Here is a 27,584-nt window from a genome sequence, read left to right on the forward strand (position 1 = left end):
CTTGGCCGGAACACCACTGAATATTCCCCAATCGCCCAGAAGACAATAATCTCCGATTTTAGGTTATAAGCTAGACAACTATATAATAAGGTTGTTGGTTCAGTCATGGCCGTTAAAAGGAGACATGCGGAATACAATTTCAATGCCAAGACTACGGACCCGCAATTCTGCCCGGCGAAACGCTACAACCTCCCTCCAATCAACCTCTAGCTCTTTCCAACCTATTTCCAACAGCACACCTCGGCATTGATCTATCAAGATCCTTTCGGAGAAAAATAATTTTCCATCTCTACGTTCACACATGTCGGAATCATCCAAGCCAGAGGCCCACGAAAAGGCGTGGGAGAATGCCGAGCGCACATTTGCTCAGTAAGTTCAAGCCGCGTAGCTATCTATACGATGGCTGTATGGAAAGAGGCCATTACTGTGTGTGATAGCCTCCTACGTACATAACTAGATTCTATCCAGATTTATTCCTCTTCTTTTCTGTGCCCGCTGACTTGGATTACAGTAAAAATGCAAGCGAGTTTTATGATCCTTGCCAGGACTTCGCGGATCGAAGTCTCAAGTGCCTGAAGCGCAATGCATATGATCGCGAAATGTGTGGTGACTACTTCCAGTATGCTAGCTCTTCCTACCGTTCCGAGACCATGGGCCCCATTTCGGCTGGCCCTACGTGCCATGCTCACGATTGGTGTTCATGATTACGAACCATCCTTTGCTGACTCGAATTTCTGGTATTAGGGCTTATCGGGATTGCAAGAAAAACTGGGTAAGTTCCATAAAACACCATTTCGATCTTTTATAATTCATATCTTCTTCTTCAGAATGGGCCAAGTCCTATCGAATATGGCACCGATCACATAACTAACAGCTTTACCAGTTGAATCAAAAAAAGGCAGCAACTGGACAGAAACAGAAATAATTCGGGCGATCGGGTTCTGTCTTCTCAGCACTAGCCCTTGTATATGGCTTCAAGTGTCATTTGTAGAATATTCTTTGAGCATGTATACTACCCACTTACTATTATGCGTGTTTACATCAACCATCACTGTTAAACTTTTGGACCTGCACATTCTATGATCATCAAGTTTGGTTCTGGTATACTACTTCTATATGCAAGCAATATAAATCCTAGCAGCGCTGGTCAAATCATAAGAATTTAGATACCTATGTTCGTTAGCCAGGTTTTACTGTTTGTACTAACCCCTTCAACATGATATATATTTATGCGTGCTGTAGCTGAGCATTAGCCTAGACTTGAGATTTCCTTCAGACGAGGTTTATTAGAAGCTTTGAAGACATTGCCTAAGGTTTAAAACAATGTTTGAATTCAAAATTTGCGATGCCATAAGACACGCTGACAGATTTGTGAAATTACAAACAATGCACCTTCAAACATGCCTAATGTCTTCGCTGCTCTATCCTCACCGCCTTTAAATGCTTCCCCGCCAAAAGTGGCATTATCCGTGAACTCCCCGCTGACCGCTTCTCGTTCGGTGGCGTGTGCATAACTTATCCCACGTTCATTCTCACGTTACTGATAGGCTGTCCACAGTACAGGATACGGACTGCTCTGTGAGCTGAGTGGGATAAATCAAGCCCAAGCAAGAGCTTACCACCATGGCACCCTCCAAAGACCCTGTGTTCCTTCGGCGCAATAACCAGATCCAAGATGCTATTGACGGGCAGAATTTGAAACAGGCCCTGCAGTTAATCGAGAAGCGCATAAAGAAAGGTGAAGAAACTCGCTTTCTGAAGGTACGTCTGCCCTCTGCTCGCTCAATTGACATCCCTATGCCCGCACCAGAACACCCAAAGGCTTGGTTTCTGAGATCCCCCGCTTACCACACTCGCGACAGGCATGGAAAGCACACGTTCTTTTCCGCATGGCAGATGAGGCTCACCACCAGCGTGGTATCACGGAAACTCTTGAGCTCTGCCAGGCCGAACCGCCCACTACCGATACTGACACCCTCGATATCTTGTTCCAGACTCTGCAAAAGATGGACGGACATGCCGACACTCGGAGCATGCTTTGGGAAAAGGCTGCCAAGGCGAAGCCCCAGGACCTGGAGATCCAATTGAGATGGTTCACATTTGCATTCGAAGATGATGACTGGAAGTCTGCGCAGAAGGTATGTTGTTTGAGAAGCTCTGACTTGGTAACCGGAGTGTGGAAGCTGACTACCTGCTATTTCCATGCTAGGCTACTATGAGTCTTCAAAAGAACTTTCCTCGCGAACGGAAATATTATTTCTGGGCTATCTTCTGCAGCCACATGCTTGCTATCGACGAAAAAAGCTCAGAAATGGACCGCAAGCTGTTCGGGACATTGGCGTACCGCATGATAAATAAAGCGGCTGCCGATGTTCCCACTGATCCGGTAAGCATTTTTTTTGAAGATTCCTGAATTATACATGGGGATTCATATAACTTAGCGACTCCAATCTGGCCAGGTTGGAAAAAGCTAATTGGTTGATGTGCTCATAGACTCAGTTATTAAGTCAACCCCGGGCCATTCAAAAGTCGGAGGAGGTGATGCTGCTAGTCAATATTTTCGAGTCTCAAAAGCGCTTCGATGAAGTTGTGAAGATCTTGGACAGTGATAACGTGGGTATCAACTCGAACATCTGCCAGGGCGATAGGACTTTCCTGGGCATCAAAGCCAGAAACCTGGGAGCGGCGAAGCTATGGAACGATGCGATCTCTTTCGTGAAAGATATTTACACTGTTCCCGATGAAGAGGAGAAGCTAAAAGCTCTCGGGGAGCTTGATGACTGGAACATCTGGAATCTGTTGATCCAAGCCGTGCAGAACAATGATACCCCTGGGTTAGTCTTACAGCATCACCGTGTCACCAATAGTGAACTGACACTATACACAGAACTGCCGCTGAAATCCAGAAATTTGTTGAGAGTTTCATGGAATTCCAACCCAAGTCTCGTAACGCAGCCCTGACTCGCCTTGACATAATCATATCTGCCATCGAAAAGGGTGAAATGACCTTCGAAGACAATTTGCTGCCTGCCTGCCAGCAGTACATTGACCAACACAAGCGAAAGCTTTATGCGTTTAACGACCTTCGACGGATCCTGGGTGGCAACAAAAATGCCATGGCAAAGATGCTCAAATACATGTCTGAAGGCAAGGTAGAGGGTAAAGATGTTAGTTGTTCAAGTTACTGTACCATCCATTGCTCTAGAGTCTAACTTTGCGCAGGCTGTCAATGCTACTATTAATGCTCTCAAGCTGGAATATTGTTTGAACATTTCAGGCGCCGAAGGCAAACCTTCGCAGGAATTAATTGAAGACTTCGTTACCCGCTGTCTGAATTTATACCAAACTTCTACCGGTGGAAGTGAGGTAAAGAAGGCAGAAACAGCTACGAATGGGTCATCTTCCACCATCGAAAGCAAATCCACAGATGATCTGTGCATTCTTGCAGCCATGGCTATCTTAAGTGAGACTAACGAGCAATCGCATGTTTCTCACGCTTCTGTTCTTCGTGCTACCGCAATCCTTGAACGTCTTCTTCGTGATTCGCCCCACAGCTACCAGGCGCTTCTACTTCTGGTGCGCATCTACCTTCTCTTCGGAGCAGGCTCCCTTGCTTTTAGCACATTCAACAAGATGTCTGTCAAGCAAATGCAGTATGAAAGTGTGGCTCACAATTTCTTCACGCGACTTTCCACAATTCACCCTCACTCAGCACCGCCGACAGAAGGTGTAGAGCGCAAGGATTTCGATCCCCAAGCGGCATTTGTTCAGGGTCTCAACTTCTTCCGCAATGCTGACGTTACTACCATGAACTTCCGATCCCGTGGTTTGGACGAAGGAAGTTACACAAATGTGGAAGAGATCGTTGAACTCCGACGACGACTGTCCAACAGTATCTGTCGCCGAATGATGGCCTTGCATGTGCGACAGGCACAGAGACTGGTGGGCGGGGATCCAACGACTCGGTTTGAGGAGCTTGGTAAGACCACAAATTTCTTGACAGCTTTGGCATTGCGTGTATTCTCTTACTGATGGACTGAAAATTTCCAGCAATGAAAAACACCCCAACTTACGACGGACGCGATTACACAGCCTTTATGGACTGCGAGTTCCCTGGCAAGCACAGTTTTGAGAACTTGGTGCGGCTGGGACCTATTCCAAAGGTGAGTCATCATACCCCGTCCTTAGTTATAATCTACCAGTAGCATGCTGATTTTAGTTTAGGCCAACTGGTTCGCCTCGGCTAGAATTACTGATCAACTGTTCAGTGTGCTGAAGGGTATTTCCATCCAGAAGCCATTGACCCGGGAAGCTGATTTACCCGACCTCAATGCCTTGTCCATCTCAGAAGCCAGTGACCAGACCGAGGCCGAGAAGGATAAATCTAAGATCCATGCCGAGATGCTCAAGGTGGCGACCTATATGGCTGGGTCCAAGCTAACCACCGCCGAGCAAGCTGATAAAGCACTTGGAGAACTGGAAGACTGGCTGAACTCGAAGAAGATCGAGTTGACTCTGAACGAGTCCCAGGTCTCCCGCCTCATCATCTCCACAGGAGTCTACCTACTACCCAATGACCCAACCGCTGCAACTTGGGAGTATCTTCACAGCATCTTCACCCTTCTCGAGACTCTCAAGGCCGCGTCGCAACTGGCTACCTTGGCTTCTCGCAAGGCCTCTAAGTCTGTCAAGTTGCCCAAGGAGCGTGTGGAGCGGGTCGCTGATCTGGTGCCGCAAGTCTTTGAGCTTGTTCGATCAAACACTCGGGCCCTGAAGCAGCGCATCTCTAGATCAGGTGTCTTGAGTACGATGGTAGACGTTGTCGTTCAAGGCCCTTCATCCTCCCCGCACAGCAAAGAGCTTGAGGCAGCATTCAATGCCACTCTGAACATGTCGGATCTTGAACTTTTCTGTGGTTCTTTGATGGAGAGCTGGGAGGAGGCACTGGATGGTGTGATGGGTGTGAGGCTGTGATCACCATTTACGGGGCATTATGAGATGTGATGTGAAAAAGAAAAAACAGCAATATGTGGACGACCATAGAATTTAACGACTACATAGTTCGCAATGTATTTCTAAGATTTCAAGATTCACATCCAGCTTCCAATTGTTACTACTCATAAACATCAGTGCAGAGGAACACCTCTCTATTGCTAACCATGAACTTCTTATTTATTTACTGTGCGGCAAAAGAGTGTTGATTGCAGAAAGAAAAACAAAACCTTTAAGCTACTACAATTAATGGCAAATACATCGGGCCAGGAAGTCTAAGCAGTCTGCTTAAGGCATCAAGGCATCAAGGCATCAAGGCATCAAGGCATCAAGGCACAGAATCAGGACTTCGGGAGCTAAGCCAATCTAGGCTTAGAGTCACAAGACTGTATTACATAATAGCCCTAGCCCTAGTCACTCGCCTACACACAGAGTCCGTGCCAAGACCCGCAAATGTGCGGTTCCAAGGACACTAGGGGATTTCCACACGACTTTCTTCATTCCCTTCTTCGACAACCACCGCCAACCCCTTCACTCACCAACCGTCGAGATGGCGCAGGAACGTACCGGTATCATCGTCGGCACCAACCACGGCCGGGTACGTGTGTTCTGAATTCCCTACCTGCAAATCCCCGAAGCTCTCGGATCTCTGTTTTTCTCTTATCGGTTTCTTCGAATCGGTCTTGGTTCTCGGTCAAAACAGTCCTGCGAATGCCAGAATAGCGAGTGCCACTAAGGGCACGTTGGTGGAATCAAGAGAAGGAAAAGGAAACACTGCGATATGAAAAGAGAATGTGTGATGGAAAATTTTGGCATTTGGAGATCGACATGGACATATCTTTTTGACTACGATTTGAACCCGACTCGACCCACAACCGAAATCAAGAAACCGATATCAGCAGACAGACTACACCGGAGATGCAACTTTCTCAGCAATTGGATTGTTATGGATCAGACCAGCTGACTTGGTTACGTTATGCAGAAAACCACCGCGCTGAACACCCCCAAGACCAAGATCAGCCGTTCCAAGGGCCAGTCTTCCCGCCGCACCCAGTTCGTCCGCGAGATCGCTCGTGAGGTCGTCGGTCTTGCCCCCTACGAGCGCCGTGTCATTGAGTTGCTGCGTAACGCTCAGGACAAGCGTGCCCGTAAGCTCGCTAAGAAGCGCGTACGTCTACCTCTCACTACCCCGTCTGGAGTTTTGAATGCTCGTTGCTTGGATTGGTATGATCGATTGGGATGGTATATGGCTGGATTCAGGAGGAATTTTGGAGTGGTTTGCAAATTTGCCACAAGGAAGATTTCGTCAACCTTGCAGTGGCACATTTGCGCACTCTTTCCAATCCTGAAACCAAAACCTAGCACCACTTCCACGATCTACATGTTCAGCAGTTGAATAGTCAAACTCTACTCAACACAATCTAAGATGAAAAGCTAACATTTTCTCTAGCTCGGCACATTCACCCGCGGTAAGAGAAAGGTCGAGGACATGCAGAAGGTCATCGCCGAGTCTCGCCGTGTCACTGGTCACTAAATGTGTCAATAACGTGAACCCTTTTTTCTCTTTCGTGTAACGACTTGAATACCTGGCGCGCGCAACGAACGAAAAAATTGAAACTACCCGAGTCTTGTTTCATCCTCACGCTGGCTGCTTATCATTAAGACTGCCGAATGGCGTATGGCTCGCGGAATTGGACCACGGGGGTTTTTTGTGACTACCGGTGGATGATGGGGATGGCAAAAGTGGGATCCCTTCCCCTCTAGGAAGAGAAACCATAATGAAAATTTTGTTCCAATTCATGATTTGTGCTTGTCCTTTTTAGTATGTAGGCCTTGTAGACGTCTCGATCTGGGTGGATCATGCTAGATTATGCCCATTTGTCTGTGGATTCCGTGCGTCGAAGATTTATAATTAATATGGAGTCTTCGATACTCCACCGGCTTTATCTGCAGTCTCGGATACCCATAGACATATATACCATGTCGATCTGCCGGCTTCTTTTCTACACCAGTATGTACACTATATACTGAAGTCGCTCTTGATGGCTGCGTTCATCATTTCCATGCAATGCATTAGTTCTGTCTCACGATCGATATGCCGAAGCAGTAATAAATATTGAAAGTCGACCGATTTTCGATTTATAATCATGATATGGTCATCCAAATCACCTCACTCATAGTAGTTCATGCAAGTCCATTTCATTTCTTTCCAGGCAGTTTCAACCACTTAGGCACACCGCCACTCTTTCGTGATCCAACCTTACTTGCGTCCGCACTGCCGCTAGGACCTGCCTCCGCTGTCGCCTTAGAAGGCTCCTGGACAGGCTCCGGTAGCTGCTCAACCTTGATTTCCTGGGCCTGGCTGCGGAGTTCCGAACGTAAAATGTCCGTTCGTTGCTGATGGGTCGCAGAGCTTGCATTGTCAGCCCATGTAAAACTAACCAGGACTCTTCCTTCCAGCTTAAGACCCTTGATCAACAGAGTCTGATTTTCCGGTATGACATTCGCATGTCCGGCACGAGCTGGTGCTGCACTGGCGAAAGCGTTCAATGCGAACTTTACTTCTGCATATGTTGGCACCAGACAGCTGCGCACGAAGTCATAGAGTGACTGGCCGGTATCTGATGGGCCGAACTTGGCGACTACCTGGCTTTGATCCGGGAACCGGATTTTGACGTCTACTTCGCGAATATCTGCGCGCCGTTGTTCTTCTGCAGCAGCTTTGGCGGCGATCTCAGCGTCTGTTGGTAGACGATGTGGACGGGAGGACTGGTTTAGTTGACGCTGATGAGCCGTGGCATGCTCAATGGAGGGGATATAGTCTTCTTCATTGTATGGCGCTTGTGCGGAGAACGGGGTGTCACCGGATGGAGGAGAGAAGACAGTGACAGATCGGGTAGATGTCGGCAACTCGGGAGCTGCTGCTATGGGTACACTATTCGGGACATTTGGTTCGCTAGCAAATTCTTGCTCTGATGCTGCAGTGGTCTCCTCGATGGCAGGAACCGGAGGGGTTTGGGTTTGTGATGGCACTGGTGTATCATCTCCAGTTGACTTGAAGTATTCAGCAATCTTCACCATAGCTTCCTCTAATGGCTCCTCTGTTCGTTTGAACCCGACTCGCATCAACACGCTACCGTTATTAAAACCTAACTGGGCAAGTGATTTTTGCAGATCCGTGAAGCTTGAAAGTTCGCGATCCAAAATCCGCAGAACAGGGCTCTCGTAGAATAATCGCCCAGAGCCACAGTCGCCGTCAATTGTAGAAGGTACCCCGCGCGCCGTGAGATTTCGTACTTGTCCGTTTCCTGCGACTCCGGCCTCGAACTTGCGCAAAATCAACCAGAGAGTGGTTGTGCTTGGGAACTTGTCTTGTATGCGTCCATTGGGAGCACCCTGGGCTTCAGATTCTGGCAGTTGAAGACCAACTGTAACGACGGAGGGGGAGCGGGATGCTTGAACAAGCTCCAGTTTTGCTCCAGAGCTAAGGCCGGAGAGGCGGAAGGTGAGGGATAGGTCCAGTTGTTTGCGATTATGCCTAGAAAAAGTGAAGGGTCAGCATCATCATAAATCAGCGGGGTCTATCAAAGCATACTTGAGTCCATATTGACTTGAGTTATATCCAAGCTTCGAGCAAGCTTCTTGCAATATGTCTGTCAAGTATTTGGCCGGGGTTGTCTTGATTGTTGCCCTCTTAGCTGTAGCATCGATAACCACAACGTGGGCGCTCATCGTTGCGCGGGCGGGGATGAGTAAAACCAGCTGTGAGAAAGCTTGTGAAGATTCGGACGAGGTGGAAAAGAGACAGTCTTAACGATCTATGAAAGACAACTCCACGAACAAAGATGAAGACGTCTAAAAAGGTCGAAAGGTGTTGAGTGGAAAGAAGAAAGTAGTCGAAGGTAAAGGGCACAGACGAAACAGGCAGCGGTGCGGCGGCGTCATCCGAGCTCGCGCACCTCACAGCTCCCCATCATCAACACCTCTCACCCATCACTCACCCTTCACGTCCCTCCACCACCCTCTTCTCTCTACACATCCTTCCCTTGAGAGCTTCAGAAAATCTATCTCATTCTACATTGAATAAAAGAAATCCGCAATAATGGTATGGAGATGGGTTCCCTTGTCTCATTTATTAGCCGTTGGACCTTGAAGCTAACCTCCTTCCCATCATCAGGGCTCTCCCTTCGACATCAGTACGATCAAACCTTGCCTGGTGACAAACTATATATGCATATGCTAACAGACTATTAGATGGTGGTGCCTGTGTCGCCATGGTGGGCAAGGACTGTGTTGCCATCGCCTGCGACCTCCGCTTGGGCATGCAAGCCCTGACCATCTCCAACAACTTCCCCAAGGTCTTCAACTACGCCCCGTCTACCTACCTCGGCCTAACTGGTCTTGCTACCGACGTCAATACCGTATCCGATCTACTTCGTTACAAGGTCAACATGTATCGCCTGCGCGAGGAACGCAATATCGCACCCCAGACTCTGGCCAACCTGGTCAGCTCATCGTTGTATGAGAAGCGTTTCGGTCCATTCTTCGTCAGCCCTGTGCTGGCTGGTATTAATGAGACAACCGGAAAGCCATTCATCTGTGGATTTGACAGCATTGGCTGTATCGATTTTGCCAAGGACTTCATTGTGAGCGGAACTGCTAGCGAACAGCTGTTCGGTACCTGTGAGGGTCTGTGGGAGCCGGATATGGTATGTTACTAATTCTTGTTGGACTGTCTTTGAAATTGAGCTAACGTTGTGACTCTAAAGGAACCCGAGGATCTCTTCGAGACCATCTCGCAAGCCCTACTGGCTGCCGTTGACCGAGATGCGTTATCAGGATGGGGTGCGCAGGTGTGGATTATTGAGAAAGGAAAGGTCACCCAGAGGCTACTCAAGGGACGACAGGATTAAAGGGGATCACAATGTTCGAGCTGGTTATTTTGGGCTTTCTGTCGGATTCAAGACAGAGTATGGCGTCTGCGGTTTTCTCTAGGTGACGGGGTGCCATGGACGGCCTGGATGGAGTGCAGAGCAGTTGACATTTAGATTTGCAAGATATCACTCTTCGCGACTATACTCTTCCTATCACGATAATACAAGCCCCGTCATCAATGTCAATGCCACACTATACCACGATCTTATATACCCTAATCTCAGCAGAGAATTAATAGCCATCTTTACCTTCTACCACGGCATAAGCCGCCCCATCTTTACCCAAGAACTTCTTCAAATCACCAACAATCGACTCGGGTGCTTCCCAAGCCGCAAAGTGACCTCCACACTCAAACTCGCTCTCTTGAACCACATTCCCAATAGCCCGATACCACGCCAAAGGCCACTGCATAATCTCCCCCTTAAACTGCGCCACTGCAAAACGCACACCCGCCGGTGCCGGGGTCTCAAACATGTCAAAGATTCCCACCCACTTCTTCACCGTCACCCGCTTCGGCGCAAAAGCCTCATAATAAATCCTAGTAGAAGCCGCCGGTCCCGCCGTCGAAAAGAAATACACACTCACCCACGTCAAGATCTCCTCGTCGGTCCAGCTATAACTATCTGACCACGAGTGCAGCTTGTCGTATATCCATGCTAGCAGCGCAACGGGACTATCATGCAGTCCATACCCGAGTGTCTGGGGCCGGGAAGCCTGCTGTATCATGTAGCCGCTACCTTTGGTCACATACTCGAATGTCCGGCTGATACAAGCGCGGTCTTTGGCCGAGAATGGGACGCTGATGAGTGATTGGAGGAATCGGAGTGGGTTGCGCCAGGGATAGGGTGGAGATACGGGGATTGTGTTTAGGTGGACTGCTGAGATGTGTGTCGAGTAGTTCGTTGCTAGAGTGCGGGCGATAATGCTGCCCCAATCTCCTCCTTGGACGACTGGGAAAAGTTAGTTCTCGTTCAAGCTCAACGCCTTATCAGGAAGGTGGGTGAGAAGGAGAGGTCTTGGGTATGGAATATGTACCGTATTTATCGTAGCCTAGGGCTATCATCACTTTGTGAACGGTTTCGGTGTATTGGGCCAAGCCAAATCCTCTCTGAACATGGATCAGCTTCTAGCCAACTTGGTATCAATGATGGAAACACCTTCTGAACCCCCTGTGAGAATCCATAATTAGGAAGCGACGGTGCCACGACATCAAATGCGGGACCATGATCATCTTTTGTGAGCAATGGAAGCAACTTGGTTACTTCGAGGAAATTTCCAGGCCCTAACGATACAGAGCTTAGCAACGCATGTCTCGATTGTATCAGACAAGTGAATACATACATCCATGAATAAAAAGTAGAGGAATGGCACGCGGGTTCCCAGATCGATGATGCACAACATGAATATCCAAATCTCCAAAGTCATCTACAGTGACAGGCACTGTAAATTGCTTGAGTTGATCGTTAAGTTTCTTTTCCTGGGCACGCCAGTCAAAGTTCTCCCGCCAGATGGTAACCAGTCGCTTCATATCAACAAGCGGAACACCCATGTCCCAGCCCGCAGCATCGAGCTCATCGGGAAAAGTCGCTTGTTCGAGCTTCTGGTTAAGCTGCCTGATATGCTCGTCGGGGACGGCTATCGTAAAAGGCGTTATGGTGGTCATATTTCGTTGTTTGTCCTTTGAAATAGATAAAAATAATAGTCGGAATTTAAACACTCGGCTCTGGAGTATATGAGTTGATTCAAGGTTTAGGATTGAGTTCTATGGTCTGGTTTTTTACGAGCAATTGGTGGGGATTGACCTCGGTTTCACAACGTGCGGGGAAAACATATTGATGATTACTCAGTCTGAAGTCATTGGACGAATATTTATAGTATTTTAGTGCTTTCAAATGTTATTTAGCCCTGTACATATTAGCTGGGTACTAAATAACCGGTTCTTAGAAAGTTGAGTATATGCCGAGGGAGCTACCTGAGGCAGCTAGGTAGAGGCTAGAATACTAGTATCTACTATAGCAAATTACACTTACCAGTCTAGATATTAACCATTAACTTTGAGATGCTAGAACAAGACCTATTACTAACGCACGTCTGGATAAGTGTTTGAGTCAATCTAGTACCAGTTGATATAGAAGGTATATGTATATATAGAATGCCATACTCATTTCTCCCTTTTTTTTGAAAAAAAAAGAGAACAAGACAAGTTACGAAGATGGCTGGGGGTAGGGGTAGGACTAATGGTATGAACGCGTTCATGTAAGAAACCAAGGGGTGATAAACACAAAAAGGAGACAAATAGGTGAATATATCTCTCGTGGCCAAGGGGGATAAGCGCGTCACCAGTGCCTAATCTGGAACACAATTTTTAGAGTTGTGGATCACTTGTCTAGTGTATGATCTCTACTGGCAAATTGCAATGTGTTTGTACAAGCTATTCTTCAGTCGGGGTGGATTGTCACTTCTTATTGTGTAGGACCAGACTCTCACTTTTGGGTTCGTAGGGTATACTGACGGTCGGTACAGAAGAATAGTTCACATTCTTTGGAATGACCAAGCAACATACATAGCTGTTGCTTATTTTATTCTTCTTTTCCTTTTAATCCCTTTGATCTTTCCTTAAGGATCCTTATTGAAATCATGGAAGGTGAGTACGGGACCCTTCTTATGTCAGTACACGCTAGAGGACCATGATTGATTGAAATCGAGATTGATAAAGACATGGCTGAATGAAAGATCCCTTGTTCAATCATCCTTATAATCATTTTTTTCTTACTCGTTTTGAAATATTGATAGTCATCTAGTACTGAAGGTAGGTCTAGATGCTTTGATAAGGAAGACTTAAATATACGGTCAAGCTTGTATTGATCCCTGAGAACTGCCTTGAGAATTAAATTAATATGTCCCAAGTGCTCCTTCACAGTATCAAATGTCTATACTAACAGTGATATATCGCTTATATCATTTTCGAGGCATCAAGTAACCAACTTTTGAAAATGGTGGGACACGTCTATTCTTATTCCAGGGCATTGTGCTATTATGCCAGGCTGCTGTGCACACGGAACCGTCAAAAACTGCCCAACGGTTCTAGAACTTGCTTGCGAATTTCGAAACCGGCTTCTACCCAGGAATTCCAACTCAGCTGAGCTTGTGTTATCCTAGCTAAGAGATGGCTCGCCCTGTTACATGGCTATTAGATTTCTCAGTGCTCGTCTACACAATTCTATTCTCAGATGGCATCTTCTTCGTGCTAACTGACTATCCTAAGTCGCCGGAGCAATGCATGGCTTAGTCCGCGCGAACAGGAAGGAGTACTTCGAAGCTCGGCTGGGAGACTGTGCCCCCCCCCCCCAAGTGGCTAAACTAGCATTCAGCACGCATGAGATGATCGCTTCACTTGAATAACCTATCCAATGGTCCTTTACCTTCTCCCAGATGCTTATTGATCTAGACAATTATGTACTGCAGTGGTACCTACCCACTCTCACTACTAGCTTTGGCTTTACCAGCCTCCCAAGAAACCAGCTTCTCAGCATCCCGCCAGCTGCAGCGGGCTTTACTGGCGTTATGCTAGGATCTCCTACTCTACGACTAGCGGTGATCTCTAGATCAGTGCAATTAATGCATTTTACCCTTCCAATTTCCTGATTATGCCACGGCCGACTTCATTGTTGATAGGATTTATCACGCCGGGATTATCGTATCCTTCATTATCTTCTTCACTGTAGTAGCGCTCGCCGGACTATACGTCGTATGTATGCTGTGGACCTTCGTCGTTATCTATTATATCTTCTTCCTCTCCTGGCGCTCGGCTACCCTGACTGACGCACCGGCACGGCCTTCGCTTGGGGTCTCCAGAATAGTACTGTATCGGCCAGATCGGTGGCGTCATTGACCCGCAGCTTTTACAGCCCAAATGGGCTTACAATCGGTACAAGAATAGCTTTGTTATCGCAATGGCGGAGATTATTACCGCCATTTCCGTAAATTTAGTCTGTTGGTGGTTGACTAAAGAGCAAGAGAGGCAGGTTGGGAAGTGCGTGATGGCAGAAATGTGCAATGGGTTGTGCCGTGCATCGGGTGCCCGCACAGTGGAGAGGCTACTAGATCAATCAGCCATGGCCTTAAGCCAGGAATTGTATTACCAAACCACCGTCCGTACTCCGCATACGGTACAATTTTCCAGCCAATAGTTGATGTATCACTTGCCGCTCTGTGCATTGTGGTCTAGCAGGATTGAGATATCCACTAGACCAGATCAAAACTAGGCAAGGTCATAATCCAAACTGAGCCAGAGGTGCAGGTGAGACAAAAGCCATAAAAGCCACGAGGCGGCGATTGAATTTTTTTATTTTTTATTTTTAGAAAAAATGAATTAAGGTACTCCGCACGGAGCAGAGCTTGGGAATATTATCGTGCGAGTGTAAAGGTTAGTCTATTTGAGGGTTCAAGGACTGGACCCCTTTCTACGTATCTAGCGGAGTTGGGGTTTTAGTTTGAACAAACAAGAGTTAATCTCGGGAAATTCAAGCCACCGACTCATGAGATTATTGACATTTATGCCATTGACAAGGGTGTTCATGCATTGTTTGTACTTAGTACGTGCCCATTTACGCCCCATGCTTCGGTCGCACAAGTACCCGGTACGAAGTACCGATGCACAGTCTAGATCCGCCGATCGTGCAGGTCGATTCTCCTCCGCGTCTCTGGAAGCAGAGAGAAAAAAAAAGTATGAAAATTTTGAAAGATTGAAAATAAATTTCAGGGAATCAAAGTATTATAAACACATAACATATTCATAAATTAGGAATGTTATATAGTTCAATGTTATATATTGCTTTTCATCATCCCCTTTGTTCCTGACCCAAACTCCCCTGTTTCAGCCCATGTGGACTTGTCTAGACCGCCCGGCCCCAGTACAACGGAAAATCCCCTCCTGATCCCCCTCCCTTCTCCGAAACCTCACCTCTACCTTCTCCATGGTGTGTGTCCTACATATATTAAAACAAGGAACAGAGACACACACCCAGAGCATTACACCTTTCCAATCAAAAATTCCATATGGATCATGACCGACTCGTCAGAACCAGATGCCAATACCCTTCATTCTCGTCCCGCCATGCCATTCCCCTCTTGCAAATCCGAATGTCTTAACGATGGACTCGCTATAGTACCGGAAGATGGGGACATGCAATTTGATACGTCCGGCCGAAGCTGGCACGACGTCGACCAGTCCACCGCCATTGAACACCTGGTCACGCTCAAGCAGGGTCTGAGAACATCCGATACCGAGCTGTTCTGGAAACGGCTCATGGAGGATATTACATCGATCAGTAAAGCACAATATGCCTTTGTGGCTCGTCGGGTACATGGCGGGGAGCCCATGGCCGAACTGGGTGGGCGCCGGGCGTCGCTCTTCGGTGCAGTATTTTATTATAACGACGGCTATCAGAACGTCGGACTGCAGCGGAACCGGTATTTCGCTGGCGGAAACCCTCTGTGCCATATGGACCATGAAAGGCCGTGTTTAATACCCGAAAACCTGAAATTATTGCTTTCCTTTCCCGACGATCAGCTACCCTTTCCTGCAGAGGCGTATCTGGCTATCCCACTCTTCTCCGCTGGTAAATGTCTGGCTTATTTCGGCTTAATGTGGTCGGCAGAGGGTATCCGGAACCGAAACCTGTCATGGTCGTTCCTAGAGGTAGTCTTGCATTCGTTGGAGGACATGATCGTTGCGCAGCTGCTTCAGGACAACGTCTTCCCGGAGCAGGAGATTTCAGCGTTTCCACCAATTCCCACAGCCATTCAAAATACAGCAACTGTCACTCTTCCTGCGTCCCCTGATTTCACGTCTCAACCTCTCAAACCCTACGCTCGCAGCCTATCCCATGAATTACGAACCCCGATGCAAGGCGTGGTAGGCATGCTTGATGTGATGCATGCCACCGTGCGAGAGGCCATGGAAAGCAAGACCCCTGTCAAATCAGGGGGCATTTTCCAGGCTCTCAAAGAGGGCATTGAGATGGTTCAGGATAGCGCACGCCGTGCCGTCGAAGCCGCTGATAATGTTGTTCACGCCTACGACCTCAACATGCAGGTCCCAAAAACACCCACACCACAACGGGAGGAAGACAATGGGTTTTTCCCTCGCGCTCCGCTAGGTGAGCCCGCAGAAAGTCGTCCAAGTGTTTTCATCGAAGGAAACAATATTGCTGTGAATCCGTATAAAAGACGGCGGAGTCTTCCTTTGGATATGGCATCCTGCGCATCACGCCCGGCTCGGAGACAGAGAGTTCGTGCGGCTTCTTCACGGCAGGAATTGTCTCCCCGCAGTGAAGAAGTCAAAAACGCCGTCCATGAGAGTGACCAGATCGTCCAAGCCACCACCCCAGCCCGCCAGATTGAAGAAGTGATGGCCAGTATGGTAGACCCACGCCCATCAATTGCAGTTCGACGATCAGCCCCGAATCTCCTTCTAGAAGGCATTAATATGAATCTCCGGGGCCCAGCTCTGCGCTTCACAAAACTACGGGACCTGCTTCGGTTAGTCATTAACGAGTCTCTTCATGTTGGCGGCCGTCCGGATTCCGCCGAGAGCAAGGCGACCGAGTTTGGCGAGAAGATTGAGATCCGATCTCGATCCTCAAACGGTGAAATTCGAACCAAGACCGTGGATTGGTCTGTTGACCCAGCCTTGCCCGATACTCTTCTAGCTGATGACCGAGACTTGGCTAAGCTGATCTCCTGTGTTTTCCTAAACGCTATCAAGTTCACTAACAATGGCACGATCACTGTCTGCGCGACTATCGACTCCAAGAATAACGACGTATTAATTCGTGTGCGAGACACAGGCTCAGGGATCCCAGAGGCATTCTTACCGAATCTTTTTAAGCCCTTCGCTCGTGAAGATGCCTCAACAACCCGGAGTAAAGATGGACTGGGCCTTGGTCTCCTTGTGGCCAAGGGACTTTCTCGAAAAATGGGAGGTGATCTGATTTGTGTCCGTTCATCGACTACCGGTCCCGACCATGGCTCTGAATTCCAGATTCGGGTTCCTGTGAATCAGCGTGAAGCTCTGTGCGGGTTCGGGACTCCCAATGATCGAATCATGACTCCACCCCTTTTTCGCCGAACACACGCGAACTGGTAGTGGGAGTAGTTTCATCTGGGAACCCACGTTACCAAGCTCACCCTCTCTTCTGCAAAACGAGCGACTTCAACAGCCCACTCCAAGCACCTCGGATGAAAAGTCGTCACAGAGTCCTACTTCGCCTCATACTCTGACAAGACCTCAACTCAATCCAAGCGCCATCTCTCAGGATTCATACGACAAGAGGCTTGGAGAAAAATACCCCTTGCGTTTTCTTGTTGCAGAGGATAACCGAATCAACCGACGTGTGTTGGTCAACATGCTGCGTAAGCTGGGCTATCGCGACGTACTTGAAGCTGCCGATGGCCGAGAAGCTGTGCAAATCGTACAAGATATTATCAACGCATCTAATCTTGCCAATAACTCAACCAAGTTCCCCAAAATCGTGGACGCATCCACTAAGTCTGCTCGGCCAGATTCTCACGACATCAGACCCATTGACATTGTGCTCATGGATCTTTGGATGCCCGAAATGGACGGCTACGAGGCAACCTCCAGGATCCTTCAGATGGTTGACAATCACCAGAGCCAGTCCTCTGGTTCCAGCAATGCATCTCCAAATACACCCAATCACCCTGACTCCATGGATGTGGATGCCTTGAGCACATTGCATTTGGCACCGCCTCCTACTGTCCTTGCTGTGAGCGCGGATGTCAGCGACGAGGCGTTGAACCGTGCCTCTAGAGTGGGAATCAAGGGCTACATGACCAAGCCATACAAACTCTCCGACCTTGAACGACTGATCCTCGGATTCTGCGGTAGTCCTGGCGACCCAGTTCCGATGGTGACTATGTAAAAACCCGATTTTGTCTAATCGGCACACAACTTTTATGCCTTTTCTTATGGCCCTGCGTCAAGGGCTGTCATATACCCAAAGGACCTTTGTGTTCTTATTTATCCTTATTTGCGTGGCCCAATCTGTCTCGCTTGCAACTTCATATGGTGCATGACATCATTTGGCGAGAGACATCCTCTCACCATGGATCATTTGGCGTTTTTTTTTTGATTTCGGGCCAGTCTTCATTTCTCTTCACTGCCATATACCAGCATATTGGGCATTTACATTCTTATATTTCTTATTATTATCTTTTGCCCCTGGACATAATGAATGATGAACCCCAATTCTCGGGAAAGGGCCTTTGCATATGTTGTCAATTTAGGAAGCATTTGTTTTCCTGGAGTTGAGCGTCCATGACATTTCATCAGGTGACCAAGTACATTAAAGGAAAACATGAAAGAAATAAACTGTCATTACATCCATTATCAAAATCGACATCGCGCTGACCACGGTCCAAAACACCCCACACCCCTTTCTAACGGAGATGTAAACCCAATGTTGTATCATGGAGACAATTTCATGGCCGAGCCACAACATCTGTTAACATCATGCAATTGAAATGGAATCGGGCTATATGGAAACCAAATGCAAGTTTTAGTTAGGAAAGGGCTGTAATAAAAGAAATTGAAATTGGCGAGTTTTGTTTTCATTCCCATCCAACCTAGGTCAACTTCTGCTTAATGAAGAAAGACCGTAGGTGCGAGAGCTGCCAAGCACACGCAACAGACAGAACAGCCAACTGGATGAGAGTCCAGCGGACAACACGAGAGTTGGTAGTCTCAGACTGATCACGGAATTCAGCCTCACGTTCCTAGAAACTCTATTAGCAAGTTCCTAACAAACACAAACTAGAATTGATGTTTCCTTTTGCGAAGTAGTAAGGGGATAATGATACTCACCCGCTGGTAAACTTGCTCCCTCCGAATATCATGCAATCGACTATTCAGATCCTTAACGCGCTGCACGATATCCTTCATCTTGTCCTTATCCTCAGTCTCGATCTTGCTGGTCTCGCCAATGGCAATGTCCAAGGACACCTTGACTGCGCCCTGGGAGCTGGACAACCATCCACTAGTCTGGACGTCGGTGTCAGCCGTGAAGCAGATCTTGTGCTGGCCAGCATCGGCAGCAGTGAAGGTGAAGCGGCCAGAGTGATGTTCGCGCTTGGAGACAACGCGGTGGTCATTGTCGAAGGTCTCGTCGACGGTGATCATGACGCGGAGGTTGTGGTCGATTGCGTAGACGTTGGTTTGGGGGTTAATGACATAGGTTGAGAAGTCACCTATCGACAGTATTAATTAGACATGAATTATGGAATTGAAATTGCGATCCATCAGAATTGAACAGAAGTGGTGATCATACCTGCTACCAGGGTGTCCTTGGGCAGGTCCTCGTAGAAGCACTTTGTTTGGCGGCCATCAACGTAGAAGTACAGGGCATTTGTGGGGAGGAGAAGTGAGAGGAAAGAGAAGATGGTCATGGCAGCAAGCCATGATGGAGCTGTGATAGCCATGGCTAGAAGAGAGAATCAAAGACCTTAGCTTCCTTAACCTTAGAATGGGGAACTCACACCTCCCTAATTGTCTAGAATCAACAACCTGGCATCCGCACGGGTCACACCGCCTGCTGGTTTCGTCAGTCTCCCTTGTCCGTCGCGATTTTCATCGTCGACTTGTTCATCATTTGACATCTGTGATTGCTCTTTTTTGATCCAATCTTCCTCCTTGGTGTACTGATTGCTGTGTTTTATCTGATATTCTACAGACCAGATAACCATGGCTGCCGCCGACGTGCGAGATATGCTGGACCTGCCCGCTGAGGGCCAGCCTAGACCGCATAAGAAGCAGAAAGTTGTTGAAAAACGACCAGGTTAGTTAATGTACTCTGTGAAGCTTGGTTAGATTATTAACGGGTTACTTTGCAGAGGGTATCACCCGTGAATTATACGCGTTACTTGGTGAACGCGCGCCACCTATCGCTATCAACGAGAACAAGTACAAGGGGCGTCCAAAATGGATGAACAAGCTGCGCGTGCGGCCATGGTATGTACACTGCAGCTTTCGAGTATGGCTACATTACTTACGTGCGATTCTGTGCAGGCGCATGACTCCTTTTACCAACGGTGCCCGCTCTGATGGCTTAGTCCTGAACCACTGGCAGCGGAAACATGAGTCGACTCGTCCACCCGCCCCCGAAGGAACCCAGATGGATGTTGATGAAACCAAAGGAAATGAAGAGACCGATGAGGAAAAGAAGGAGGAACCATCCAAGCCACTGGAGCAAGAATACACATTCGCCAAGTACAACATCAAGGCACGGATACCACAGAAATACTCCGAGGAGGAATACAACCGCTCTTTGCAAAACAACGACTGGGACCGTGAGGAGACAGACTATCTGATGGAACTGGCACATGAATACGACTTGCGCTGGATTATCATTGCCGACCGCTACGACTACCAACCCCGAGCCAAGTCTGAAGCCGACGCCAACGCGCTCGTGCCAGTCAAACACTATCGAACGATGGAGCAGATGAAAGCACGCTACTACTTTGTTGCCGCCACAATTCTCGCAATCGAACACCCACCATCCGAAATGTCCGAAGCTGAATTCGAGCTACACGAGAGAATGCTCAAATTCGACCCAGACCGTGAACGAGACCGGAAGGAACTCGCCGCTCTACAAATAAATCGCACAGCAGACGAAGTCCGCGAAGAAGCCATGCTCCTTGAAGAACTCAAGCGCATCACCAGCAACGAGCAGAACTTCATCACCGAACGCCGAGAGCTCTACTCCCGCCTTGAAGTCCCTATCAGCGTCGGCAACACAACAGCCTACCAATCCAGTCAAGGTCTCTCCCAGCTCTTGCAGACTCTTCTTCAAGCAGACAAGAGCAAGAAACGTCGCTCCATTCTCGGACCCGAGGGCGGCGCCATCGCCAGTCCTGCAGGCCAAACACCTACCCAAGCTAATAACGGCATGAGCCGCGGTGAGACACCCACCACAAGCGGTGCGAATAAAAAAGGCGCTGTCGTTGCCCGCGAAACACAACCCATTCGAACCCTCACACCAGCCGAAGAAGCCCGCTACGGCGTCCATCACCACGAACGCCTCACGGCAGGCGTGCAATTCCGCAGCGACCGCGCTCAGAAGCTCACACAAGCTAAATCCAACGTTCAAACACTCAAACTTGCCGCAGCGCTCGCCGAGCTCGAGATCCCAGTCCGTCTATTCATGCCCACAGAGCGTGTGTGCAGGGAATTCGAGCGCCTCATCCAATCCGTCAATTTGCTGCTGGACGCGCGCAAAGTCGCCGAGAAAGTCGACGGTGAGATCCGGGTTCTGGAGGCTTCGAAGGCAGAGCGGGAGAGGAAGTTTGCTCCTGATAATGGTCATCCGGAAGTGAAGACTGAAGCGGAGGACGGGAACGGTATGCTTGAGTCAACTGCTGATGCTGAGAAGGATGAGGGCGGTGTTAATGACACACCCACTAAGCGCGATGGTAATCATAAGAGATCTGCTAGCGTTCTCAGTGCTGTCAGTGACAAGAGCATGAAGCGACAGCGACGGTAGATTGTGCGTGGTGATACGATGATCGTCTGATTTGATTTTGTTGGGCTGGGAATCTACTTATTACTGCTACTGCACTGTATACTAAATGGCGCTTGGTCTGATACCTCTTGTACGATTAATGACATTCTCTTTCCGGAAGACTAATACATTCATATCCATAATCGAACACCAACTCGTCGCTGTGGGTTAATAATATGTGTTGCGTTCAATATAAGCCGGGTCAAAACCCTCATCTACGAGCTTGTCCCCATGATTCTTCCGTTTCTGATTCACTTCAGACGACTGATCCGACTTGCCCAACGGCTCCCTTCAAAAGAACCGGGAATTCCAAGATGATCTGCGTCGTCCGTCGTGTTGCTTCTCGTGGATAAAGCTCGCTTGAGGCTGACCCTGGCTGAATCACAATCCTCATAAGCACCCGAAGAAGACTGTGAATGCTCTTGCTGACGCACGATCGAGAGCCTTTTGCTTTCTCTGTATCTGGAAATTCTGTTTGCCCATCGTGCAGTTCGGGAAATGTTAGGTTGAAGCTGGTGAGCTTGATCTTCGCTCTCGCCATGATCTGTGTCAAGAAATTCTGGTTCTGTCTCATCGGAAGGGTTATACTCTCGTCTTTCATGAGCCATACAATATAGTCCCGTCTTCTGATTCTGCTTTCGGAATCTTGTGCTTACGGACCGGCTCAGTCGGGCCAATTGACGACTAATTTTTTCACTGCTCTCTCCCTTGCTGGTGTAATGTGAGCTCCGCGGGACTTGACAGTACTCGGTCTGCACTGTAGGTGTCAATTCTGGTGCGCAAAGAACCCTGGGTTTGTCTTCATTAGAAGTAATTTGAAGCTGTTCTTGACTGGACCGGTTCAGGTATGCTCGAACCTGGGGTGCAGCTGCGTATTCGTTGGGTTCCAGAGACTTGATAGGTTCGGGATCAGCAAGATCGTATAAAGGTGTACGCAGATGACTGGGGGATGAAGTGATGTAATCTCGAGGTGCCGACTGCGCCATCTGTTCAAGTCCATGTGACTCATATGCCCCATTCGCCGCTGCAAACTCCGCTTTCAAGCTGGATACTTCTGTCAACTGCAAGGGACTTTGGATATCCTTTTTCGGGGAACCTCCGCCTTTGCCTGGTACAGGGCTATAGCCATAGCCAACGCGGCGGCCTCCAGACATCCATCCGACGCTGACTTTCCGTGGGGAAACTAGACCAGTGGCATGATTCTGAAAGTGAGGTGAGTCTAAGTTGCTAGAGTCACAATGCTCCTGGAATCTGCTTAGAAGCGTGCTTCGAGGTGCTGGAATATTCACGGTTTCACTGTCAGATATGAGGATCTCCTGCATTGCTGGTTTTGGGTTAAGGGTTTTTCCGGTGAGCTTTTTGAACGACAGTTTCCCAATTGATAGTGTTCCCGAAGATGGACTGGCTTGTGAGTAACATGAAGATGTATCGCGCTGACCGTTTGGATTTCTTGGAGTCTCATTTCTAGAGCTGGCCGAAGCACCCGAACGGGAAGATGGTATGTTCTCCTGCGAAAAATCCCCAAGGACCCCTTTGTGCTTGTGGACTAGTTCAGTAATTGATGGATCGCATGTTATTGCCTGAGATGTCTGAGAGTGAGTTACAAGGCGATTCGAAATACCCAACTCGCCGAGATGTATCGAGTGAGGGTCAGTAAAGGACCTGGCTGAAATGGAAGGCTGTCCCGTTTTGGACACCACTAGATTTTCTGATGGAGTGGGGAGTGACCCTGACGATCCCAGTCTACATCTATCCCGGCTGGTCTTCATGAATTGTTTCCAATCAGACATGATATCCCGGCCGCTGGAGTTTTCAAAGACATTCAGAACGGGCGAGTGTTCAAAATGTGCCGCTCCAGGCTCGTGGGTTGAAGACAAAGATGGAAGGGATCTCCCAAAATTCATGTTCATAATAGGGCTTCCCTGAGACCGCCCAGCTCTAAGAGTCGAAGGAGCCATTGGCTGGTATTTGGATTCATTGATATCACGGGCCGTGTGAAAGGTAGTCGGGGGGCCTCTCAGAGTGCCCGGTGGCGTTGGGATGAAATGCATCCCGAAAGCAGATTCCTGGGACTCATTTACTGTTAGGTCGTTGAAGAGAGCCCAGCGTTCAGCATCTGAGCGCTCCTGGCTCTGTTCAATCAAATCGCTCAGCGGCATTCGGCGAGAGCCTCGACTGGCAGGATATCTCCCCAACAGGTCACGTCTTGGTGTTGTAAGATACTGCGCATCACTGTCGTATCCTCTCTCACTCAGCAGGCTGCCTCCATAATGCAGAGCTGTGGGGTCTTGGTGTGACTTTGACAAGGCGGATCGTGATGATTTCCGCGGGAAAGGAAACATGAATTTCCTATAGTCTCGGGCATCATTGGAGCTCTTGGATTCCCGCGAAAGTCGACGTCGAAGTCTGTGAGAGAAGCTCTCCGGTTGGTTTTCTTGCAATGAAGCCGATGGCCCTGTGATCCTTATTTAGCGCCAAATCAACTACTCTGCATGCAAAGCCTCAAAGCATACCTTGACCCTGACGAAGGATCCGCCCGTTGTGTTGAACTCGTTCGTAGGAGTCAGCATCCAATGGCGAAGCAGGACGCTCTCTTCGCCAACGAGGGCAAATGAGAAACGTCATTTCAATGAGGTTGCGGAAGCGGAAGAAACATGATCATCATGATCTGCGGATTGTGGCGGTGTTCCATTTCGTTATACAGAAAGTGCCATTCTGGCTCCTTCCTCATTAGCCAAGTCTATTGTGATCTCTCTACACATGTATTGACCGCCATCTCCCTGCACCAGGGGCGGTGTACCCTGCAGCTTTTATTGTTTACGGAGTATCATCATCGGCATTACTGAATCTCCGAACGGTTCCGATAAACGACTTTGGTGACTTTGTGTATTTCCATGTATCCCAATCTATAAGATGTGATCTCGGTGAGTATTATGCAACCAGGTTCTATACCATTGGTCCATCGAATCTGTGTATGCAGTCGAAATCTGAGCAAATCGGTCGGAGGTTGCATGTTGCTCCGCCCTGAGTTTCCGTTCTGTCCCTATTCTGTCTCCCTTGAGTCCCCATTGTGAGTCACGAACTTGACTCCAGAGTGGCAAAGTGGAATTGTTATGTATTTTTTTGCGTGATGAATCCACATGAGTACACAATATACGCAGTAAAGACGAAGAAGCCCCTTATCGAAGCTTATCACCCCGACAAAAATAATGGCGTGATCCCCGCCGATCACGGAGGCAATACTGCTAAGTTTGTAGTGGAGAAGGACTATTAATGGTATAACCATTCAAATACTGGTACATTACCAATGATACTCGTTAATCCACCCCACTTTCCTTATAATTCCTTAATTCCTTAGTTAAAGACCGTGCACATCTTAGCCCCCTGTTTCGCTCCACGTAATAGTAAGGAAAAGCCACTTTCTGCCCCTCCATCCCGTTGGGGTTAGGCCCGCTCATCCCCCTCCGTTTTTCTTCTCGCTTTTTCCTCCTTCTTCTTCTTCTTTTTCTTTTAACTCAAAGGTTCCGGGATCTTTTTCTTTTCATCTCAGAACCCGTCTACTCTTTTCTCCTTTCACACACAATCCGTCAGAATGGTTCAATCGTATGTCTATCCTACTCATGTGTTGCGCGCTTCCTAATTGCTAATAATCATCCACAGATCCGTTCTCGGTTTCCCCCGTATGGGTAAGCTTCGTGACCTGAAGAAGGCCACTGAAGCTTACTGGGGTGGCAAGATCTCCCGCGATGACCTTCTCGCTGAGGGCAAGCGTCTCCGTCTGGAGCACTGGAACCTCCAGAAGAAGGCTGGTGTCGACTCCATTCCCTCCAATGACTTCGCCTTCTACGATCAGGTCCTTGACCACATCCAGCTGTTCGGTGTTATTCCCGAGCGCTACAGCAAGTACAACCTTGACCCTCTCGACACATACTTCGCTATGGGTCGTGGTCTCCAGAAGGAGGGTGTTGATGTCCCTGCCCTCGAGATGGTCAAGTGGTTCGACTCGAACTACCACTATGTCAAGCCTGCTCTGGCCGACAACCAGGTCTTCAAGCTCGGTTCTGACCCCAAGCCCGTCCGCGAGTTCCTCGAGGCCAAGGCCGCTGGCATTGTCACCCGCCCCGTTATCCTGGGTCCCGTCTCCTTCCTGGTTCTGGCCAAGGCCGACCGTGGTGCCAGTGTGAACCCCATCACCAAGCTGGCTGACCTTCTCCCCGTCTACGTTGAGCTCCTTGCCCAGCTCAAGGCTGCCGGTGCTGAGGATGTCCAGATTGACGAGCCCGTCCTCGTTTACGACCTTGCTGCTGAGGCCAAGGCCGCTTTCAAACCCGCCTACGAGCAGCTTGGCAACCTGGGTGACAAGGCCCCCCGCCTGACCGTGGCCACCTACTTCGGTGACATTGTCCACAACATTGATGTCCTGTCTTCCCTCCAGAACGTGCACGCTATCCACGTGGACCTTGTCCGCAACCCCGAGCAGCTTGATGCCGTTGTCGCTGCTCTTGGCCCCAAGCAGACTCTCTCTGCCGGTGTTGTCGACGGCCGTAACATCTGGAAGACCAACTTCAAGAACGCCATTGAGAAGGTCGAGGCTGCCATCCAGAAGCTTGGTAAGGACCGCGTCATTGTCGCTACCTCCAGTTCTCTTCTGCACGTTCCCCACACTCTTGAGTCTGAGAAGGGTCTCGATGCTGAGGTCCGCGACTGGTTCAGCTTCGCTGTCCAGAAGCTTTCCGAGGTTGTTGTCATCGCCAAGGCCGTCACCGAGGGCCCCGCTGCTGTCTCCGCTGAGCTCGAGGCCAACGCCAAGTCCATGCAGTCCCGTGCCACCTCCAAGCGCACCAACGACCCCGCCGTCAAGGCCCGCCAGGCTGCTGTCACCCCCGAGATGCACAACCGTCTCTCTGCCTTCCCTACCCGTATTGCTGCCCAGACCGAGCACATCAAGCTCCCTCTCTTCCCCACCACCACCATTGGTTCCTTCCCCCAGACCCAGACCATCCGTCGTGTTCGCAACCAGTTCACCAAGGGTGAGATCACCGCTGAGGAGTACGAGAAGTTCATCGAGAACGAGATCAAGGATGTTGTCAAGATCCAGGAGGAGCTTGACCTTGACGTCTTCGTCCACGGTGAGCCCGAGCGTAACGACATGGTTCAGTACTTCGGTGAGCGCCTGACTGGTTACGTCTTCACCACCCACGCCTGGGTCCAGTCTTACGGCTCTCGCTGCGTCCGTCCTCCCATCATTGTTGGTGACATCAGCCGTCCTGCCCCCATGACCGTCAAGGAGTCCAAGTACGCCGTGTCGATCTCCAAGAAGCCTATGAAGGGTATGCTCACTGGCCCCATCACCTGCTTGCGCTGGTCTTTCCCCCGTGACGACGTCCACCAGTCCGTCCAGGCCCAGCAGCTCGCCCTTGCTCTGCGTGACGAGGTTGTTGACCTTGAGACCGCCGGTGTCAAGGTTATCCAGGTCGATGAGCCTGCTCTGCGTGAGGGTCTTCCCCTCCGTGCTGGTACCGAGCGTGAGAAGTACATCCAGTGGGCCGTCCAGGCTTTCAAGCTGTCCACCGCTGGTGTCGCCGATACCACCCAGATCCACTCCCACTTCTGTTACTCTGAGTTCCAGGACTTCTTCCACGCCATTGCCGCCCTCGACACTGACGTTCTGTCCATCGAGAACAGCAAGTCTGATGCTAAGCTCCTGAAGGTCTTCGTCGACGAGAAGTTCGCCGCCCAGATCGGACCTGGTGTTTACGACATCCACTCCCCTCGTATCCCCAGCGAGGAGGAGATCAAGGCTCGCCTCGAGGAGATGCTTGCTCACCTCACCCCCGAGCAGCTCTGGGTCAACCCTGACTGCGGTCTGAAGACTCGCGCTTGGCCCGAGACCAAGGCCGCTTTGACCAACATGGTCAACGCCGCCAAGTTCTTCCGCCAGAAGTACGCACAGTAAACTGTGACAAATTTTTCCTTTTCCTTCCCATAATGTGTTAATCAAAATGGAGGCGGCAATCAACCTGCCGCCTCTTTGGCACGGGGAGTTGTTTTTTATGATGAGTTATGACGATGATACCA

General features: G+C 49.2%; 11 protein-coding genes across 11 annotated transcripts; 7 read left to right on the plus strand and 4 right to left on the minus strand.

Annotated features, from left to right (window-relative positions):
* Window positions 1-301: 301 nt before the first annotated feature.
* N7520_006832 (uncharacterized protein) lies at window positions 302-704 on the plus strand (the record flags this gene model as incomplete). Its single annotated transcript, XM_057140766.1, has 2 exons — window positions 302-369; window positions 512-704. The coding sequence occupies 2 exons, from the start codon at window positions 302-304 to the stop codon at window positions 702-704; spliced, it is 261 nt and encodes an 86-aa protein (XP_056994772.1).
* Window positions 705-1,623: 919 nt separating this feature from the next.
* N7520_006833 (MDM20/NAA25 family protein) lies at window positions 1,624-4,974 on the plus strand (the record flags this gene model as incomplete). Its single annotated transcript, XM_057140767.1, has 8 exons — window positions 1,624-1,761; window positions 1,863-2,138; window positions 2,210-2,386; window positions 2,494-2,834; window positions 2,888-3,167; window positions 3,223-3,979; window positions 4,051-4,163; window positions 4,225-4,974. 8 exons carry the CDS (start codon window positions 1,624-1,626, stop codon window positions 4,972-4,974), a joined length of 2,832 nt encoding a protein of 943 aa, XP_056994773.1.
* A 568-nt stretch (window positions 4,975-5,542) lies between these two features.
* Window positions 5,543-6,526, plus strand: N7520_006834 (60S ribosomal protein eL36; the record flags this gene model as incomplete). Its single annotated transcript, XM_057140768.1, has 3 exons — window positions 5,543-5,590; window positions 5,975-6,160; window positions 6,443-6,526. The coding sequence occupies 3 exons, from the start codon at window positions 5,543-5,545 to the stop codon at window positions 6,524-6,526; spliced, it is 318 nt and encodes a 105-aa protein (XP_056994774.1).
* A 665-nt stretch (window positions 6,527-7,191) lies between these two features.
* Window positions 7,192-8,724, minus strand: N7520_006835 (putative UBX domain protein; the record flags this gene model as incomplete). Its single annotated transcript, XM_057140769.1, has 2 exons — window positions 7,192-8,530; window positions 8,588-8,724. The coding sequence occupies 2 exons, from the start codon at window positions 8,722-8,724 to the stop codon at window positions 7,192-7,194; spliced, it is 1,476 nt and encodes a 491-aa protein (XP_056994775.1).
* A 370-nt stretch (window positions 8,725-9,094) lies between these two features.
* pup3 (proteasome core particle subunit beta 3) lies at window positions 9,095-9,905 on the plus strand (the record flags this gene model as incomplete). The annotated part of the gene is made up of 4 exons (XM_057140770.1): window positions 9,095-9,097; window positions 9,170-9,188; window positions 9,247-9,701; window positions 9,762-9,905. 4 exons carry the CDS (start codon window positions 9,095-9,097, stop codon window positions 9,903-9,905), a joined length of 621 nt encoding a protein of 206 aa, XP_056994776.1.
* Window positions 9,906-10,158: 253 nt separating this feature from the next.
* N7520_006837 (epoxide hydrolase) lies at window positions 10,159-11,590 on the minus strand (the record flags this gene model as incomplete). Its single annotated transcript, XM_057140771.1, has 4 exons — window positions 10,159-10,877; window positions 10,963-11,035; window positions 11,085-11,209; window positions 11,269-11,590. The coding sequence occupies 4 exons, from the start codon at window positions 11,588-11,590 to the stop codon at window positions 10,159-10,161; spliced, it is 1,239 nt and encodes a 412-aa protein (XP_056994777.1).
* A 3,402-nt stretch (window positions 11,591-14,992) lies between these two features.
* N7520_006838 (response regulator) lies at window positions 14,993-17,873 on the plus strand (the record flags this gene model as incomplete). Its single annotated transcript, XM_057140772.1, has 2 exons — window positions 14,993-17,010; window positions 17,078-17,873. 2 exons carry the CDS (start codon window positions 14,993-14,995, stop codon window positions 17,871-17,873), a joined length of 2,814 nt encoding a protein of 937 aa, XP_056994778.1.
* A 703-nt stretch (window positions 17,874-18,576) lies between these two features.
* Window positions 18,577-19,605, minus strand: N7520_006839 (p24 family protein; the record flags this gene model as incomplete). Its single annotated transcript, XM_057140773.1, has 4 exons — window positions 18,577-18,726; window positions 18,815-19,197; window positions 19,278-19,430; window positions 19,536-19,605. The coding sequence occupies 4 exons, from the start codon at window positions 19,603-19,605 to the stop codon at window positions 18,577-18,579; spliced, it is 756 nt and encodes a 251-aa protein (XP_056994779.1).
* Window positions 19,606-19,690: 85 nt separating this feature from the next.
* Window positions 19,691-21,488, plus strand: N7520_006840 (SANT/Myb-like DNA-binding domain-containing protein; the record flags this gene model as incomplete). Its single annotated transcript, XM_057140774.1, has 3 exons — window positions 19,691-19,784; window positions 19,840-19,957; window positions 20,015-21,488. 3 exons carry the CDS (start codon window positions 19,691-19,693, stop codon window positions 21,486-21,488), a joined length of 1,686 nt encoding a protein of 561 aa, XP_056994780.1.
* A 269-nt stretch (window positions 21,489-21,757) lies between these two features.
* N7520_006841 (uncharacterized protein) lies at window positions 21,758-23,848 on the minus strand (the record flags this gene model as incomplete). The annotated part of the gene is made up of 1 exon (XM_057140775.1): window positions 21,758-23,848. One exon carries the CDS (start codon window positions 23,846-23,848, stop codon window positions 21,758-21,760), a length of 2,091 nt encoding a protein of 696 aa, XP_056994781.1.
* Window positions 23,849-25,098: 1,250 nt separating this feature from the next.
* On the plus strand, window positions 25,099-27,462 carry N7520_006842 (5-methyltetrahydropteroyltriglutamate--homocysteine S-methyltransferase; the record flags this gene model as incomplete). Its single annotated transcript, XM_057140776.1, has 2 exons — window positions 25,099-25,109; window positions 25,167-27,462. The coding sequence occupies 2 exons, from the start codon at window positions 25,099-25,101 to the stop codon at window positions 27,460-27,462; spliced, it is 2,307 nt and encodes a 768-aa protein (XP_056994782.1).
* Between the last annotated feature and the right edge of the window lie 122 nt (window positions 27,463-27,584).

Source organism: Penicillium odoratum (assembly GCF_028828045.1).
Source record: "Penicillium odoratum strain IBT 22623 chromosome Unknown utg000005l_segment0_segment0, whole genome shotgun sequence".
NCBI classification, from domain to species: Eukaryota; Fungi; Ascomycota; class Eurotiomycetes; order Eurotiales; family Aspergillaceae; genus Penicillium; species Penicillium odoratum.